Source organism: Capsicum annuum, chromosome 9, assembly GCF_002878395.1.
Source record: "Capsicum annuum cultivar UCD-10X-F1 chromosome 9, UCD10Xv1.1, whole genome shotgun sequence".
NCBI classification, from domain to species: Eukaryota; Viridiplantae; Streptophyta; class Magnoliopsida; order Solanales; family Solanaceae; genus Capsicum; species Capsicum annuum.
The window spans coordinates 88,819,705-88,836,970 of NC_061119.1; the positions used below are offsets into that span (position 1 = coordinate 88,819,705).

General features: G+C 37.3%; 1 protein-coding gene across 3 annotated transcripts in view; it reads left to right on the forward strand.

Moving 5' to 3' along the window:
* Nucleotides 1–695: 695 nt before the first annotated feature.
* The window catches only part of LOC107842585 (alpha-glucan phosphorylase, H isozyme), a 22,021-nt gene continuing 5,450 nt past the window's right edge, over nucleotides 696–17,266 (forward strand). The window contains exons 1-13 of one of the 3 annotated variants that reach the window (XM_047396889.1): nucleotides 696–966; nucleotides 1,100–1,342; nucleotides 2,471–2,650; nucleotides 9,260–9,436; nucleotides 9,517–9,602; nucleotides 9,726–9,915; nucleotides 10,086–10,178; nucleotides 11,161–11,345; nucleotides 11,480–11,597; nucleotides 11,675–11,803; nucleotides 12,388–12,606; nucleotides 13,822–14,025; nucleotides 14,277–14,435. In XM_047396889.1, coding sequence (XP_047252845.1) covers nucleotides 1,121–1,342; nucleotides 2,471–2,650; nucleotides 9,260–9,436; nucleotides 9,517–9,602; nucleotides 9,726–9,915; nucleotides 10,086–10,178; nucleotides 11,161–11,345; nucleotides 11,480–11,597; nucleotides 11,675–11,803; nucleotides 12,388–12,606; nucleotides 13,822–14,025; nucleotides 14,277–14,435 — 1,962 coding nt within the window. In that variant the 5' untranslated portion in view covers nucleotides 696–966; nucleotides 1,100–1,120. The remainder of the gene's footprint in view (nucleotides 967–1,099; nucleotides 1,343–2,470; nucleotides 2,651–9,259; nucleotides 9,437–9,516; nucleotides 9,603–9,725; nucleotides 9,916–10,085; nucleotides 10,179–11,160; nucleotides 11,346–11,479; nucleotides 11,598–11,674; nucleotides 11,804–12,387; nucleotides 12,607–13,821; nucleotides 14,026–14,276; nucleotides 14,436–17,266) is intronic. The other 2 variants (XM_047396888.1, XM_016686518.2) reach the window with 2 other exon arrangements.

Sequence of the window (17,266 nt, forward strand, 5' to 3'; positions counted from 1 at the left end):
TATATAGAAATTGTTTAAGGGGTAAATAATTAAAAGTGAAGTTTAATGGCTAAAGTAAGTTTTCGTTGCAACTTTAGGGGCGAAACATGTACTTTCTCTTTCTAATTCATCTTGATGGGCTAATTCGATCCGATCTACTTCCTCCGTCCTATTTTATCCATTCCAAATTGAGATGACACGGCTATTAAAAAAATAATGATTGGTAATGTAACTTTATCATTTTGTCCCTCTTAATTATATCTTGTTATTAGTTTCAATATTGATGAATGACTAATACTAAAACACCATTTATATTTTTAATGGTACTCTTCTTTGTAATATTTTTCAAGAATACTAATAATAAAGAGTAATCAATTACACTAAAAATATAATAAAAAAAAATTTATAATAAATAAAATAAGATAAGTAAAATAAAACGTTAAATTAGAAAATTTAGAATGAATCAAATGAAAAGTATCGTACTTCAAAACACGTGTGAGCTTTAGCTCAAATGGCCCGTATTCACAGCTGTACGTTCACCATGAGATCTCGTGCCCCGCGCTTTTTCATTCAATGCGCACACTTCACGCTCTTATTTTATTTTATTTACTTTTTCGGGGAAAAAAAGTTTCACAAGCTTTGCTATTGTTCTCTTCCGTCCATTCCACGTGTGTTGCTCCATTATATGATTGATTTATGTCAAAATCAAGATAACCTCGTTTTGTCTTTCTCCTTTCTACACTGATATTTTTCTACTTTTCTTCCCAACTTTCGCACCATTCATCAATAGACAATAAATATCCTCCTTGCATAATTCTATATCACTCTTTTCTCTCCTATTTTAAAAAAATACCTTCCACTTTCAGTTCTGGACCAGATATTTTTGAATATTCTCTTGCAAATTGATTATGTTTCTTACTTTTATTATCTGCTAACAATTTGGGCACTCAAAAATATCTTTGTGCGAGTGGGGTTGGGGGTGGGTGGGTGGGTTATATCTCTTTAGTTGATTGTTGGCTTTATTTCTACTCAGTTATTCTATGGTGGCTTGTGGTTTATTCAGTTTATTTTGAACAGTAAAATATAACTGAATTCACATTTTGAATAATTCACTGTTTAGGTTTGTTTACCAAGTTGAGTGATGGAAACAAGTGCAAAATCCAATGGTAATTCTGGAACTGGTAGAGCTGATGTTTCAGCGACGATTCCAGCTATTGCTCAACCACTTTCTGAAGAGCCCACTGAGATTGCATCTAACATCAAGTATCATGCTCATTTTAGTCCTCATTTCTCTCCTTTCAAGTTTGAGCCTGAACAAGCATACTATGCTACTGCTGACAGTGTTCGTGATCGCTTGATCAAAGTGAGTTCATTGATTTGAAGCTCTACTTCTATTTCACTATGCCTCGTCGCTTTCTGTTCTGCTCAACTGATGTACGGATTGTTTAATCTTGTTTAGTAAATATCTCTAATATAGAGTTTGTCATTTGTCTATCCAAGGCAATTGTTTAAATGCTATACAGTACCTTGTGTAGCATGGTTTTATACAAGAGAGGAAAGTTGATCCATAATACACTCTATTTTAAGTCTCTTGATTTTAGAATGTTACTTCCCCTACTGAAAATCAAGGCGATGCTTGATCATTATTAAAGGAATCTCAATATCAGGATGACAACGAGTGTCGAGTATGCTTATACAATTGGATGTAGATAGGGGAACAGAGAGCCATAAATCACCGCTTTCTAAAAGGCAAGTTTCCCAGTATAGGTGTGCTCAAATGTAAATATTTCGCATTCGCTATGTGTGTGTATGTCCTATTGATATAGGATGAATGAAAGCCCTACATATGCATGGGAGATAGGTCACTAGGTTTTACAGTTGTATACAGTTCTGTGTGCACAGGATTTCTGAAGCCAACTAAGTCGTTATTTTTGGGAAAACAAAGCTACCTTATATCCTTGTACCCTTATAAATAGAAACAAAACATTATTCATTCTTTTACTTTCACCATTTTTTATGGAAGCTTATTGTATAGTTTTGGATTTTCATTTATTCACCAAGGGAAGATAAAAAATGGACAAATCGAATTTATTCCGTTTCAAACTTCCAATAGGATAAGCTGTACTGTAACTTACTTGGACGACACCAACCTGCTGGCCTGCCTGTCTGCATTTTAAGATTCCAATACTTCTACGTAATGGCATTAGGACATCAAGGTACAGCTGCATGTAGGATCAGTATCAAATCCGAGATGCATTCAGTAACCTATGTTTTCAAATTGAGAACCTTACTATGCATTCAGTGATCTATGTTTTGAAATCTAGGCGCGTTGTTTCTTGTAAGGCGTATGGTTACAAGCTTTTCCTTCTACAGAACCGTAACATTGTGCTTGATGGGGAGCATGGAAGTTTTATTTATACTTCAGCATCATTCTTGTGCTATTGACATTGTTGCTAATCTCAATGTCGTTGTTTGCATCTTTCTTTTGCAGCAATGGAATGACACCTATCTTCATTATGACAAAGTTAATCCAAAGCAGACATACTACTTATCAATGGAGTATCTCCAGGGACGAACTTTGACAAATGCAATTGGAAACTTAGACATCCACAATGCATATGCCGATGCTTTAAAGAAACTGGGTCATGAGCTCGAGGAGGTTGTTGAGCAGGTAGTAAAACTTTAGAATCTTTGGCATGGAATAGTGTTCTTGAGTGCATTGTTATTGTATTAAAGCTATCAACTGCTCGGTGGACCTTCTTAAAATCCGTGCTTGTCAATCTATCAATAAGATTTTGGAATATGTTTGAGTTGAATACTCTTCACTCTTTGTGACAGTTGTTCTTTTTCTTTTGCCTTGACGCTGCTGACAGGTATTGCTATGATATTAATTAGTTTCTCTTAATTATTTTTAAATTAGGTCTCTCTTTAATTTTGAAGGCTACATGCATTCCGGTGAATGTCGGGCCTGACCAAAAGCTTCCTTTTTTGTATCAATAGGCTGAATTTTTGATGACTGCATAGTGGGTTACGTGTACCTTTTTCTTTTTTGATAAGTTAGTAGGTTACGTGTACTTTGTTACTATATACTCTATAAAATGATCCAATGCCCAGGTTTTCTTAAGAATGGTTTTAAGATGAAGGCTGGATGAAGTGGGTGAAAAGATTCTCTCCCTAAGTCCAAGTCTAAGACTTCACTTGTTTGCGCTTAATGGAGGTCTGTATTTACTGGAAGTCTGGATGTGAATGATTCAGATCTTAAGCCATTTAGTATGTTTGTTTAAATTAAGATTTAAGCAATTATTTGGTCTGAATAGTATTAATAGATAATATATGCCACCTCAGTTTGTTATTAGCTTAGGATATTATAGCTATCAAGATATTTAGGAGTCTCATAGTTTCCTGTATTTTAAGTGTTTCTGCTTCTTTGTACTTATCAAATAGTTTGTATCCGCTCTATAAAAAGCTGTTGTACGTGAATAACATTCATCTTTCTCTTCTACATCTCAAACCTTTATATGGTATCAAGCGCTTTTTTCTTCTCACGGAATTCTAAGATTTTTTTTACCCAACCATCAGAAATAGGTCTCTGTTACCAACTCTGATGCAACCAACTCCACCAATATTGTCCAATTCAACTCGGTTACCCAACTTCCATTAAACTTGCTGGCAGCCATGATTTTTCTCTATGGAAAGCACAAGTATCCATGCTCATGAGAGGACACAATCTTTACGGACATCTAGATGAGACTATCCCTGCTCCTGCCGTGACCACCACCACCAGTAAACGGACAATTGCCAACCCCGATTATGTTAATTGGTTTTGTTAGGACCAATTGATCCAGAATGCAATTTTAGCATCCTTAGATACAACTCTTGCTGCCACTGTTGCCACTGCAACCACTGCCAAAGCAGCCTGGGATTCCCTCCATACTGCTTATGCCAATAAGTTACGAACTCACATTTTCAGCTTGCGAGATCACCTAGCCTGTCTTACCAAAGAGAGTCTTACTGTGACGGACTATCTCAACGAAGTTCGATCTTTCTGCGATGAGCTTGCAACTGCAGGAGCTCCTGTCACAAACGACGAACTCATTGTCAAGATTGTCAAGATTCTCACTGGTCTTGGACCAGAATATCGGGATATCTCAGCAGCAATTCATGCTCGTGACACCCCAATTTCATATGCCGAGCTGTTTGAAAAGCTTATTGATCACGAGCTTTTCCTCAAACACAATGCTCCGCCTTACTCCACCACAATTACTGCTGCTGTTGCTCATAAGTCCAGCTCTCAAATAAGGGCCAACATCACCAACAACAATAGGCGTCAAAACAACTACCAGCAACAACAACAACAATGTTCTCAGCCAGGGCGTAATCGTCGCACCAATCCGCAAGAAGCCAACTTAGTGTGTCAGTTATGTGACCGACCTGGACACTCTGCCCGCGCTTGTCACTCTCAGTCTCACAATCATTTTCAGGCTCGGGCCAACTTTGCTGAACAAAAAAGGCAGCAATCAGCCCCATGGATAGTTGATTCAGGGGCTACACACCATGTTGCATCGGATACCTTAAGTCTTACAGACATCACTGACTACAATGGTTCGGAAGAAATTACTATGGGAAATGGTAACACCATACCAATTTCTCACGCTGGTAACACTGACTTAGCTGCATCTAATTCTAGCTTTCAATTATCCAATATACTTTGCTCCCCTTCCATTGCCAGTAACTTGATTTCAGTTTCTCAATTTTGTCGTGATAATAAAACATCCATTGAATTCTTTCCATTCTCTTATCTTGTGAAGGATCTGAGTACGGGGGCGCCGCTAGTTCAAGGGCGGAGTAGAGGACGCCTTTATGAGTGGCCCCCGAACAATGCTTCTTCTTCTCAACCGCAATGCAATGTGGCTGTGTCCTTAGATCTGTGGCATCGACACTTGGGGCATCCACCACGCTGTACTCTAGATATATTTTTGAATAAATTTTTCATTCCTGTTAAGAAAGACTCTCTTTCTATTTGTAATTCATGCCAATCAAATAAAACGCCACAGGCAATCTTTTTCTACGAATTCCTTGCAGAGTCACACGCCTCTACCAATTATTTACAGTGATGTGTGGGGTTCGTCACCTGTTTCGTCCGTTGACAGAAAAAGATATTATGTTTTGTTTGTAGATCAATTTTCAAAATACATGTGGCTCCACACGATTCAAGCCAAACACGAGGTTTTAGTTGTTTTCAAAACACTACATCCATTAGTAGAATGCTGATTTCAAAAAAAAATATTATCTTTTTATACTGATGGAGGAGGTGAATTTCAGAGTTTAACTTCTTATTTGAAATCACAGGGCATTGAACACTTAATTTCTCCACCTTATACTCCACAACGAGTTGCTATAGTAGAAAGATGACATTGACATGTTGTCGAGACTGCAAAAACCCTAATGCACCAGGCTTCTTTACCAGATACCTTTTGGAGTTTTGCATGTCATCAAGCGGTTTTTCTAATAAACAGAATGACAACTCCAAATTTAAAAGATAATTGTCCATACGAGCTTTTATTTCAAGAATCACCAAATTATGATGTCAAAATACTCCAAATTTAAAAGATAATTGTCCATACGTGCTTTTATTTCAAAAATCACCAAATTATGACGTCAAAATTTTTGGTTTATGTTATCCATGGCTGAAACCATATGAACAAAATAAGCTTGATTCAAAATCAAAGCCCTGTGTCTATCTAGGATTTTCAAACAAACATCATTGCCATCAATGCTTTGACCCGACCACCTCCAAAATCTATCTTCCGAGAGATGTAGTATTTTTTGAAACTAGTTATCCTTTTACCAATATTTTTTCTAATTATAAAAATCAGAATTTGAAAATTTCTTGGGATGAGTTATCTCCTTCAATAGAGATGGACATTGATATCTCAACAAAGCCACATTGCTTTGAACTACCTCAACCATTGTCTACAGGCGTACAAAGGTCTCTCTGCGTTCCTTTCACAGCGGCGTCTCCAAGCTCAGGTACATCTCCATCTTCTCCCAACAATCCAACAAGCAGCCATGTTTCTCCTTGTTCAACTGCATCAACTCCTATTCTCCCTTCCCTAGCAGTAACAAGGATTCCATCCATCACCCGCACCTATAGCCATCGGACCTATAAGGTTACTCCATTTGTCCAAACTTCGCAAGTACCACCAACCACTATCTTGCAACCACCACAACTTACTGCCCCTCCACCACAACCAAAACCAGCCACCCTTTCGCACCCAATGGTTACCCGCTCAAAAACAAATAGTCTAAAACCTAAGAATTTTCTTGCCAAAACCAATCTCTTGCCACCAATTCCCCGGTCCTACCGTCAAGCACCACTATATCCCCAGTGGCAAGAAGCGATGAAAGCAGAATATGATGCTCTAGTCAGAAACCATACGTGGGATTTGGTCCCTAGTGATCCCTCCCGGAATGTTGTGGATTGTAAGTGGTTATTTAGAATTAAACATAATCCTGATGGAAGCATTGAGAGGTATAAGGCTCGCCTAGTAGCCAAAGGCTTCACTCAAAGACTCGGGTTAGATTATCATTCCACATTCAACCCTGTTGTCAAGCCTGCAACAATCCGCTTGGTCCTAGCAATTGCTGCCCAACGTTCCTGGCCTATTCATCAGCTAGATGTCAATAATGCATTCTTACAAGGTAGACTTGAAGAGGAAGTGTACATGAGACAACCTCCTGGTTTTGAGTCCTCTCAAAATTTTACTTACATTTGCAAGCTCAAAAAGGCCATATACGGACTGAAGCAGGCTCCTAGGGCATGGTACACTGAGCTCACCAACTACTTGACAAGTATTGGATTTGTTAAATCAAAATCTGACTTATCTTTGTTTATCCTCCATAATTTTAGTGTTACTGTCTACATTCTTATATATGTTGATGACATAATCATTACGGGCAACACTCAGGAAAGTATCATGTCCATCATTAAATCACTTTCTCAGTGATTCTCTCTCAAAGATCTTGGGCTCTTGCATTATTTTTTGGGTGTTGAGGTAATATCCACGCTAACTGCCATATACTTGTCCCAACACAAATATGTCATGGATCTTCTAGATGAATTGCATATGGCTGATTGCAAGGGTGTTCCAACGCCAATGTCATCAACCTGCTCCTTCATTGACACAGAGATCGATTCAGCCATTAATGTTTCACTTTACCGACGAATCATTGGTAAGGTTCACTACCTATCCTTCACTAGACCTGATATCGGGTTTGCTGTGAGCAAGTTGTCTCAGTTCATGCATAATCCCAAAGAGTCTCACTGGAAGGCTACCAAACGCTTGTTGCGCTACTTGAAGCAAACAAGCACATTGGGGGTCTAGTTAAGTCGACAATCAACAGACCGTTTGCTTGCGTATTCTGACTCTGATTGGGCTGGAAATCCACATGACAGAACATCAACAACAGGTTATGTTGTCTTCCTTGGGAACTCACCAATCTCATGGTCTTCCAAAAAGCAAAAGTCTGTCTCACACTCATCCACAGAAGCTGAGTACCGAGTTGTTGCTGCTGCTATTTCTGAAGTCAATTGGCCCACGAATTTGATCCAGGAGCTTCACCTATCACTGTCTTCCGCACCAACTGTTCTCTGTGACAACATCAACACCACGTACATTTGTGCTAATCCTATTTTTCATAGTAGGATGAAGCATGTAGCTATTGATTTCCATTTTGTTCGTGAGCAAGTTCAACAAAAGGCACTTGCGGTTCGTCACCTTCACTCCGCTGTTCAAGTTGCTGACATCCTCACCAAGCCTCTTCCACGTACAACTTTTCTGCGGCATTTTCACAAGTTGGGGCTTGTTCCAGTCACCCCCAACTTGCGGGGCGTATTAACAGATAATATATGCCACCTTAGTTTGTTATTAGCTTAAGATATTATAGCTATTCAGATATACTCAATTACGGTAGTTAATTATGTGTTATATTTAGGAGTCTCATAGTTCCCTGTATTTTAAGTGTTTCTGCTTCTTTGTACTTATCACATAGTTTGTATCCGCTCTATAAAGAGCTGTTGTACGTGAATAACATTCGTCTTTCTCTTCTACATCTCAAACCTTATAAATAGGTCTTAACCATTAAGATCTTGAACAAAGTCTTATTTTCATTTAGATGCATTTTTATGTGGATAACTTTTACTACCACTCTATCCACAATCACAAGCCACCACCATCTTTGTCATCACAAGCCCCACCATCATTATCAACCTCTATTACCATCTCAAACCACCAGCCACAACCATCAACTACCTTTGTTACCACCACCGACACCACCTCTACCATTATAACTATATCCACTGCCACCACCAGCAATGCCACCTCCCTTACCACTATCAACCACTACCATCATTGTGGTCAATCCCAGACTACTACCAACCACCTCCTCCATTACAACTAGCACTGCCATCAAGTACCACCACACATTCTTCAGCCATCACTATCAACACTGCCTACTACTAACATCAACCAACTTCACCCTCACCCTCACAACCACCACCACCACTACCAGCCGCCACCATCACACCTGTCTCTAAACATCAAGCACCTCTACCATCACAACTGTTACCACCACCTTTACTAGCCATTAACACTAACTATCACCACCACCACTACAATTCATCTCCACCATCATTAACGAACCTAGATGTATTATTTTCTTTATCATATGTTTTTATATTATTAAATTTATATTTTTTTTCTAATGTTTAATCTATTTTATTTGAATTGTATATTTATTATGTTTAGAAATAAATAAACTATGTCCATTCAGATGTTGAAAAACAAAAGGTCTTAGTCATGCAATGTTCAGATCTAGAGACAGCACCTTAATCATTCAAATACACATTCAGATTCAGACGTCTTTAATCTTAATGAAATCAAATGAAGCCTAAGTTTTCCACCTTTTACTGATATTTACCTTGTTAATTTTGGATATTGCTGGATGAAGACTTCACTTCATAATGTTATTGTATTCTCCAACTTTGTATGACGATTTGTCCATTACATCATTCTGTACTGCCATCCTCAATCTTCTCCATTTTCTGTTTGTGATAGTAATTCGTAATCAATCAAACAATTGTCTAACCTTCTATTTGAGCTTTTGGTTGGCTATTTCTGAAATGGAGTTGTGACACTTTTAAGAGGCTTATTTCTGTTAGTGCCACTGGAAAGTGATGCTAGATTATTTGGCTAGCTTTTAATTTATCTTTCATTTATAGGAAAAAGACGCAGCATTAGGAAATGGTGGTTTAGGAAGGCTCGCTTCATGCTTTCTTGATTCGATGGCCACATTAAACCTTCCAGCATGGGGTTATGGCTTGAGGTACAAATATGGACTTTTTAAGCAGCTTATCACAAAGGTTGGGCAAGAAGAAGGTCCTGAAGATTGGTTGGAGGTCTGATTTCATATCAATACTTTTGTAAAATACCATGAGAATTTGATGCTAGTAATCAAACTTGGTTCTGTACTATGCAGAAATTTAGTCCCTGGGAAGTCGTAAGGCATGATGTTATCTTTCCTGTCAGTTTTTTTGGTCATGTTGAAGTTCATCCTTCTGGCTCGTAAGTATTAATACAAACTATATACATAGTAAAGTTTTTAAAGAAACAGATGAGTCAGATTGATTTTCTTGAAGCCATAATGCTGTCTAATTCAAACTCAATTATTCGTGGAATTTGTCGCAGGCGAAAATGGGTTGGTGGCGAGGTCGTACAGGCTGTTGCATATGATGTGCCAATTCCAGGATACAGAACTAAAAACACTAACAGTCTTCGTCTCTGGGAAGCCAAAGCAAGCTCTGAGGATTTCAACTTGTTTCTGTTTAATGATGGACAGTATGAATCCGCTGCACAGCTTCATTCTAGGGCTCAGCAGGTTTGTTGCGAAAACTTTACAGCTCTAAATGTTCTGTTTTTCTTAGTAAGCGAGATGAATTATTAGTTCAGTATTGAAAGGGTAACCCAGAGATAGAAACGCTTTACCTTGAATTTACACTATTACTTCCCATGTTCAAGAGATCAGTGGTTTAATATTGGTCCATGCAGATTTGTGCTGTTCTTTACCCCGGGGATGCTACAGAGAACGGAAAACTCTTACGGCTAAAGCAACAATTTTTCCTGTGCAGTGCATCACTTCAGGTTTACAGTTTCCTTTTCTCCTTTCTGCTCTTGCTCCATTTAAATACCATATCTTAAGGCATCTCATATTTAGGAAGTCAGCCTAAAGGAATCATACTAATGAGCATTTTTCTTTCTCTGGCTTATATTTTCATGCTGATCTTGTTCATTGGACTCTGTCCTTGTGCTAATTAGTTTTGAGTGAAGTTTCTTGCTTGTTTCTGGAGCATCCTGAGAATTGTCATGTTTTCAATTTTTCTTTCAAGTTACTTGTGTTTTTCTCCTGAAAGAGCAAAAGCAAGTCCAAAGAAAAAAAATGGAACAGATAATCGAAATGGAGGAAACCATATCCTCTACAGATTCTGTAAATGCATTTGTGTGCCAAATGTTTTCCTTTTACAACAACAACAACAAACTCAATGTAATCTGACAAGTGGGGGTCTGGGGAAGTGGTATGTACGCAGCTTTAACCGTCTCGTGCAGGTAAAGAGGCTGTTTCCGAAGGACCCTTGGCTCAAGTAAAGCATAACAAAAACAGTATGAAAAGGAAATACAACCGTGAAGAAGCCATGTTGAAAATGTAGAAAAGAACAATAGCTCCATCTGAACCCCCCTCCCCCAAAATCCTAAACCAATCTCAACACTCACAATTATTTTCCTATACAGAGACAAACCATGTTTTAATCCAAACACAATGAGGTTTTCTGTCTAACACTGTACAATGTTCAATGTCCTTGGAAACTTTCAGGAGTTTCACTCTCCAAGAAACCTATTTGTCAGAATGTTTGAGTTATTAAATGTTTTTGAAGAGGCCTACTTTCCAGAGTATTTGGGTTCTTAATAGGTGTATATGCCTTAGATCACCTTCACCTCATGTCTAAAGCTAGGTAATTGGCATGTAATTTGACCTAGAGTTTGGTGATATTTGGTAGTTCTGTTGTGTCAAAAAAATAACCTTCTTTTTACCTAGTTGTCTATTAACTGGCCATTGGATCAACATCAGGATATCATTGCCAGATTCAAAGAGAGAGAAGATGGAACGGGCGCTCACCCGTGGTCTGAATTCCCCAAGAAGGTTGCAATACAACTAAATGACACTCATCCAACTCTTACAATACCAGAGCTGATGCGGTTGCTAATGGATGATGAAGGACTTGGGTGGGATGAAGCTTGGAATATCACTACAAGGTGCTTTTTATAATCTTATTTTGCCTAGTAAGATGCTCTTTGTTGAGTAATACATGGATTCCTCTGTTTTCTTTGTCTTGGTGCGGTATCTTGCAAATTTATGAATTGGATGATGTGATGCATTATGTCCCCAGAACTGTTGCCTATACAAATCATACAGTCCTACCTGAAGCACTGGAAAAATGGTCACAGGAAGTCATGTGGAAGCTCCTTCCTAGACATATGGAAATCATTGAAGAAATTGACAAACGGGTATAGAAGCAGCCAGTTTGTATCTCCATACTTGAAAATATAGCTTACTTAAAAGGTATATTTGAAACTCCTTGCAGTTTGTTGCTACAATAATGTCAGAAAGACCTGATCTTGAGAATAAGATGCCTAGCATGCGCATTTTGGATCACAACACCCCGAAGCCTGTTGTGCGTATGGCTAACTTGTGTGTTGTCTCTTCGCATACGGTAAGAGATACTATGTACCAGAGAGTTTGATATTTTATCTCCAGTAAACTTATTCAGATTCTCAGATGATGGATAATTCATTCTACAATTCTTTTCATGCGAAGCTGTTTGATTCGAATCCAAGAAAATAATCTGATTAAAATAATTCTTTTCATGGAGAACATTCTTGGATTTCTTTCTTAACTGCACCTCTTAGTACATGTAAATGAACAAAATATCATCCACTTATAGAAGACCTATAAATACCCTGGCTTTTATTTTGTTGATGCATAACCCCAAGCTGCATACCGTTATTGATGTTTCAGTTTTATCCAACTCCAAAAGTATGAGAAAGCTGATAGTGTTAAGCTACTTAGCTTATTTTATGCAAGTTATTCTTCAAGTGTTCGCCAATCAACAGATAAAAAGAAATTATTTTTGATAAATAAAGACTTGAATAATAACTTATCAACAATAAAATTCTTCAAATTCTTACACATCAGTCGAACAAAAATAAGAATCTCCATATAAAAGTTGTCCTCCTTGTCAAAGTTCATATGGAATTTCAAAAAGAGAAGCATAACCTCATTAGCCATATCTGACAGGTAAATGGTGTTGCCCAGCTGCATAGTGACATCCTGAAAGCTGAGTTATTTGCTGACTATGTCTCTGTATGGCCCACCAAGTTCCAGAATAAGACCAATGGTATAACTCCTCGTAGGTGGATCCGATTTTGTAGTCCTGAGCTGAGTCATATAATCACCAAGTGGTTAAAAACAGATCAGTGGGTGACAAACCTCGAATTGCTTGCTAATCTTCGGGAGGTATCTTATGTTATATGTATACTCCCTCCGTTTCAATTTGTTTAGCCTACTTTCCTTTTAGTCAGTTCAAAAAAAAATTACCGTTTCCTTTTTAGTCCGTGTAAAAAAGAATGATCCGTTCCATTTTTAGTAACCCTTTAATTTTAACTTTCCACATAACATGTTTAAGACCTCAAAATTAAAGAGCATTTTGGTACATTTGACATATTTTAAATTTACGACCACCAAATTCCAAAGTTTCTTTTCTACCTTACCTAGAGGGGAATATGTTTTTGTGCTCTTGCTCTTTCTTTTTGTAACGTCATCTTAACTGTAAAAATAAAATAAACATGTCATAAGTTTGTATCCTTTTAATGTTAATAAATTTTATTAAAATATACTTGATAAGTTCTTGAAACCCAAAATTGAGCTTATAAATTATGTTTCGATACAGTATTTCTTCAGTTGACATAACAGTAAATTATGCTTGCCCCTTATGAAGGTAAAATCTTATTAGCCGTTTATGCCAACTTAATAAATATTTCGCCTGTTCTTTTACTTGGTCCATGTTGACTTGACACGGGTCCCAAAAAATATTTATTAGAAATTTATTTTACTAAATTGATCTTATTAATATATTTTGAAAATCTAAATTTGATATGGTTACATAATCACAAGGTTACTATTTGAAGAAAATTATAAAATTTTCTTAATTTGCTAAAATAAATAAGTAAAAAGAAAATTTTAATTCTAGTATAAGAGCCAAATAAAAAGAAATATATGACATTTATTTAGTTTTAAAATTTAATTATAATTAATTAATATAAATTATATCTTTTTTTAAAATTACCTCATTGTATTAGATTTAGAAAAGTTCAACAGCCCCACTATATTCAATGCCATTTCATACATGATTTGTAATTAATGGGAAAGGGTGGGCTTTTTTGTTTTTTGAAGATGTTGCTAAAGTCCAAATAAGAAAACAGAAAAGACAAGCCTATTTCAGCAACCTGATCTTGTAAAATACTTCAAAGACTATAATACCCTCAATTTTTCCTGTAAATGGCATTAAGCAACCATGTCAAAACCGTCACTTCTATTATATAGAAAACTCTGTAATCAAAATAAGCCAAACAAATTGAAACGGCGGGAGTATCATTTATCGTAAAAGCTTGAACATTGAAAATGCTTCATGTGGGTCATGATATTGCAATTGACTATACATTTTTGCAAAAGTTTGCTGATAATACGGAGCTCCATGGTGAATGGGAATCAGCCAAGATGGCCAACAAGCAGCGTTTGGCACAGTATATACTGCGAGTGACAGGTGTGAGCATCAATCCAAATACCCTTTTTGACATACAAGTCAAACGTATCCATGAATACAAAAGGCAGCTTCTAAATGTTCTGGGTGTCATCTATAGATACAAGAAACTTAAGGTGTGTGACTGCCAAATTTCCATTTTCTGTTAATTTCTCTTTGTTAGCGTCATTAAGAGTTCAAGACGTCTGTCACTGCCAGCAATGATCTAACTAGTAATAATAAGGATCATATATGAGTTAAACTTTTCTACTTTTTTGGTTTCCTTTCAGCACATGATGAAATCTTGAGATTATTGAGATGATGCAAGATTGGGATATTACAATTTTTAAAACGTAATGACTTTTTTATACTTGTATCATGACTACAGGAGATGAGCCCACAAGAGAGGAAAAATACGACTCCTCGCACAGTCATGATTGGAGGAAAAGCATTTGCGACATATACAAATGCAAAACGAATTGTCAAGCTCGTGATTGATGTTGGCGATGTTGTGAACAGTGACCCTGACGTCAATAACTATTTGAAGGTAAGCAGTTTAATCACATTTATGCAGGGGCTTAAGGAGGGGCGTCTCCCCTCCAAAACTGAATCAACACTAAATTTTTGTCTTTTGAAGTTCAAAAGTTTTCATAAATAATACCTCAAGAGACAGTTTTTCCTCAAAAATAATTGGTATATCAAAAATTTACGCGCGTATAGTTTTTCTTAAGTTCCACTAAATCTTCTTTACTGGTTCTCCTGCATAACTTGCCCCCTCCTTCCAATTCCTGTTTCTCCCCACTAAGTAAGGAGAGGTTAGATCCTTTTCTGACCAAATATTAATTGTTCTTTTGTCTGTAAAACCAAGTGACCTTCTAGAGTCCTTTTAAGGATACTGATGTATGGAAACTTAGGAATATCTCTTGCAAGGGTGTGCATTGTCGGCACTGCCTGTGGTCTGCTTCTTTTTCTTTTAAATTTTCTGAAAGTTTGTCCTGTTTTATTTAGTAAAATTTTGTCTTAAAAGCAGTATCCTGGTTGTGTTTTACTTGCACATTGTTTTGTCTATTAAGTGTGTTGCAGAAATGTCGTAGGTTAATTAGCGTACAATCACACAAAGAAAATGGAGAAGAAAAATAGCACAAGGAGTTAACGAAGTTTAGCTAGGCCTAATCCTCCAAGCAAAAGCAAAGAGAGTATTCCAATATGAAAGAAAAAAAGTGTAAAATAATGTTTTCTTAATCCGCAACTACAACCCCTATATATAGATCTCAAGTAGTCCCAAACCTATAAGAAAAAGGTTCTCCCAGTCCATACTTTCACTTGCCAATGAATCTCTTCCATAGAGGCGACACTAAAAAATTGATATTTCATTTTATCGTAATTATTTTTTAGTTTCTGTGTTCATATATTAGTCATTCATGCTTATAACTATTAGTCTTGGACTAAACATAAATATTTGTACTTTTTCTTCCTTTGCGCCTTTTCTCGTTGAAGCCCATGCTTTTATTTGCACTTTAAGCCCCAATAGACCTTAGCTTTTTTTCGTTTTTCGCTTTTTATATAATACTGTTTTTACAACTTAAGTTTTTTTTTTAATGCTTATGAGACAAAATACAACTTAAGAAATCTAAATTGCATGTCCAACCAAAATTTCAACTTCATCATGATTTCATATCGCATGGCCAACGGGCCCTTAACATTGCTCATCATGGACTTATCCCAAGTCAATCCCAAGTCAATTATGTAGGCATTATCATTGATTCACATGAGCACTTTGAAAGGCCCATATCCCCTTGGACTTAAACTTTCCTTTTCGAACGCGTGGAACCTTTTTTTGCGAAAGTGGACCTACACCCAATTATCCGGATTGAAGATCACCTCCTTTCTCCCATGATTCTTCCAATTGGCCACTTTTGCATTGTTTTTGTCAATGGCCTCTTTGACCTTGGAATGGATGTTCATCATCTCTCTTGCTCTTTGCTTGACATCTAAACTCACAACAACATGATAGACAAAGGAGTCATGGTTAATGGAAACAAAGGCTTAAAGCCATAACATACTTCAAATGGGGACATTCCATTAGAAGAGTGAAAAAACCGATTATATGCAAACTCAATCAAGGCAGACAGTCTTCCAAGAAGTGAGTAGGTTTGTCAATCAAGGGCAAAGACTGATTATACACCAGTCGACGTGCCTGGTTCTTCAACTAGGTTTGTCAGTCATCAAAACATGAACACAATAAGATGATGACAAACACAGACTCACACATCTCCTTTCATCACCAAATATTATACCAGGAGTTCCCCCTTTCACCATGTTCCTCCTGACCCCATTCCCAATTCATTTTACATAATGGCAGGGAAATCCTTGAATGTTTCTCATTGGTTGAGGTTGGAAAGCCTACTGTTCCTCCGCTGCTATGCCACCAACTTTCCTACAAAAGTACAACTAACAATTGTATTGTTGACTGCCATACTGTTCAACGACTGATACACTTGGTCCTTGTAAAACGAGATCTCTCTGAGAAACAGTTCCTCTTAAGCCCCGAGATCTTGATTCCCTTTTTCCTTCTGAGATCGACTTGGTGTGTGGTTGGTCCCTCATCCAGTTCCTCAACAGGTTTGTCAAATCATCAAAACAAAGCATAGTATTGTAGTAAATATGCATCATCAATTTCCTCCTTTTTGATGATGACGACTCAATAACTGATGACAACCTGGTAACCAATATAGTAGTAGGTTCAGATAGGTTTCCTATTATCAACATTTATCCCTTCTTCAGTTCCTCCTACCAGCTAGGAGCATCAGGTCCTCATTAGTTCCTCCTATCATCAACATATCCCTTATTAGTTTCCCCGATCATCAGCATATCCAGATAATATCATCTCATTGCTTTTCTGATCCCTCTATGAGTTTGTCAATCATCATAACCAAGAATAAGTTTGCCAATCATCATAACCAAGAATAAGGCATTTCCCCCTTTTGATGATGATAAACATACGCCAGCAGTGGACCCAGATTAGGATGTTTTCCCTGACACCAACACTCATTTCTATTTCCCGTGTCACTATATCTGTTCTACCTATCGGTTCCCGCTTTTGCCATAGGTACGATTTCACAATCAGTTCCTCATGGCTTTTTCCCCTTTTTGGCATCATTAAAAAGATTAACAGTAAACCAAGTAAAGGATGCTTGCTGCAAGTCTAACTTTAGTTGAGAGATCTTGGCATCCCTTTTGGTAAGGACAGCAGTCACTCATTCCACCTTTGCATTTGCATTTGCTCGTTCCTGGGAAGAAATTAGATCTGACACCACTGAGTGATGTGTCACACCACCTTTCTTAACGATTTCACATTCCTCTAAGGTGATGATGGTG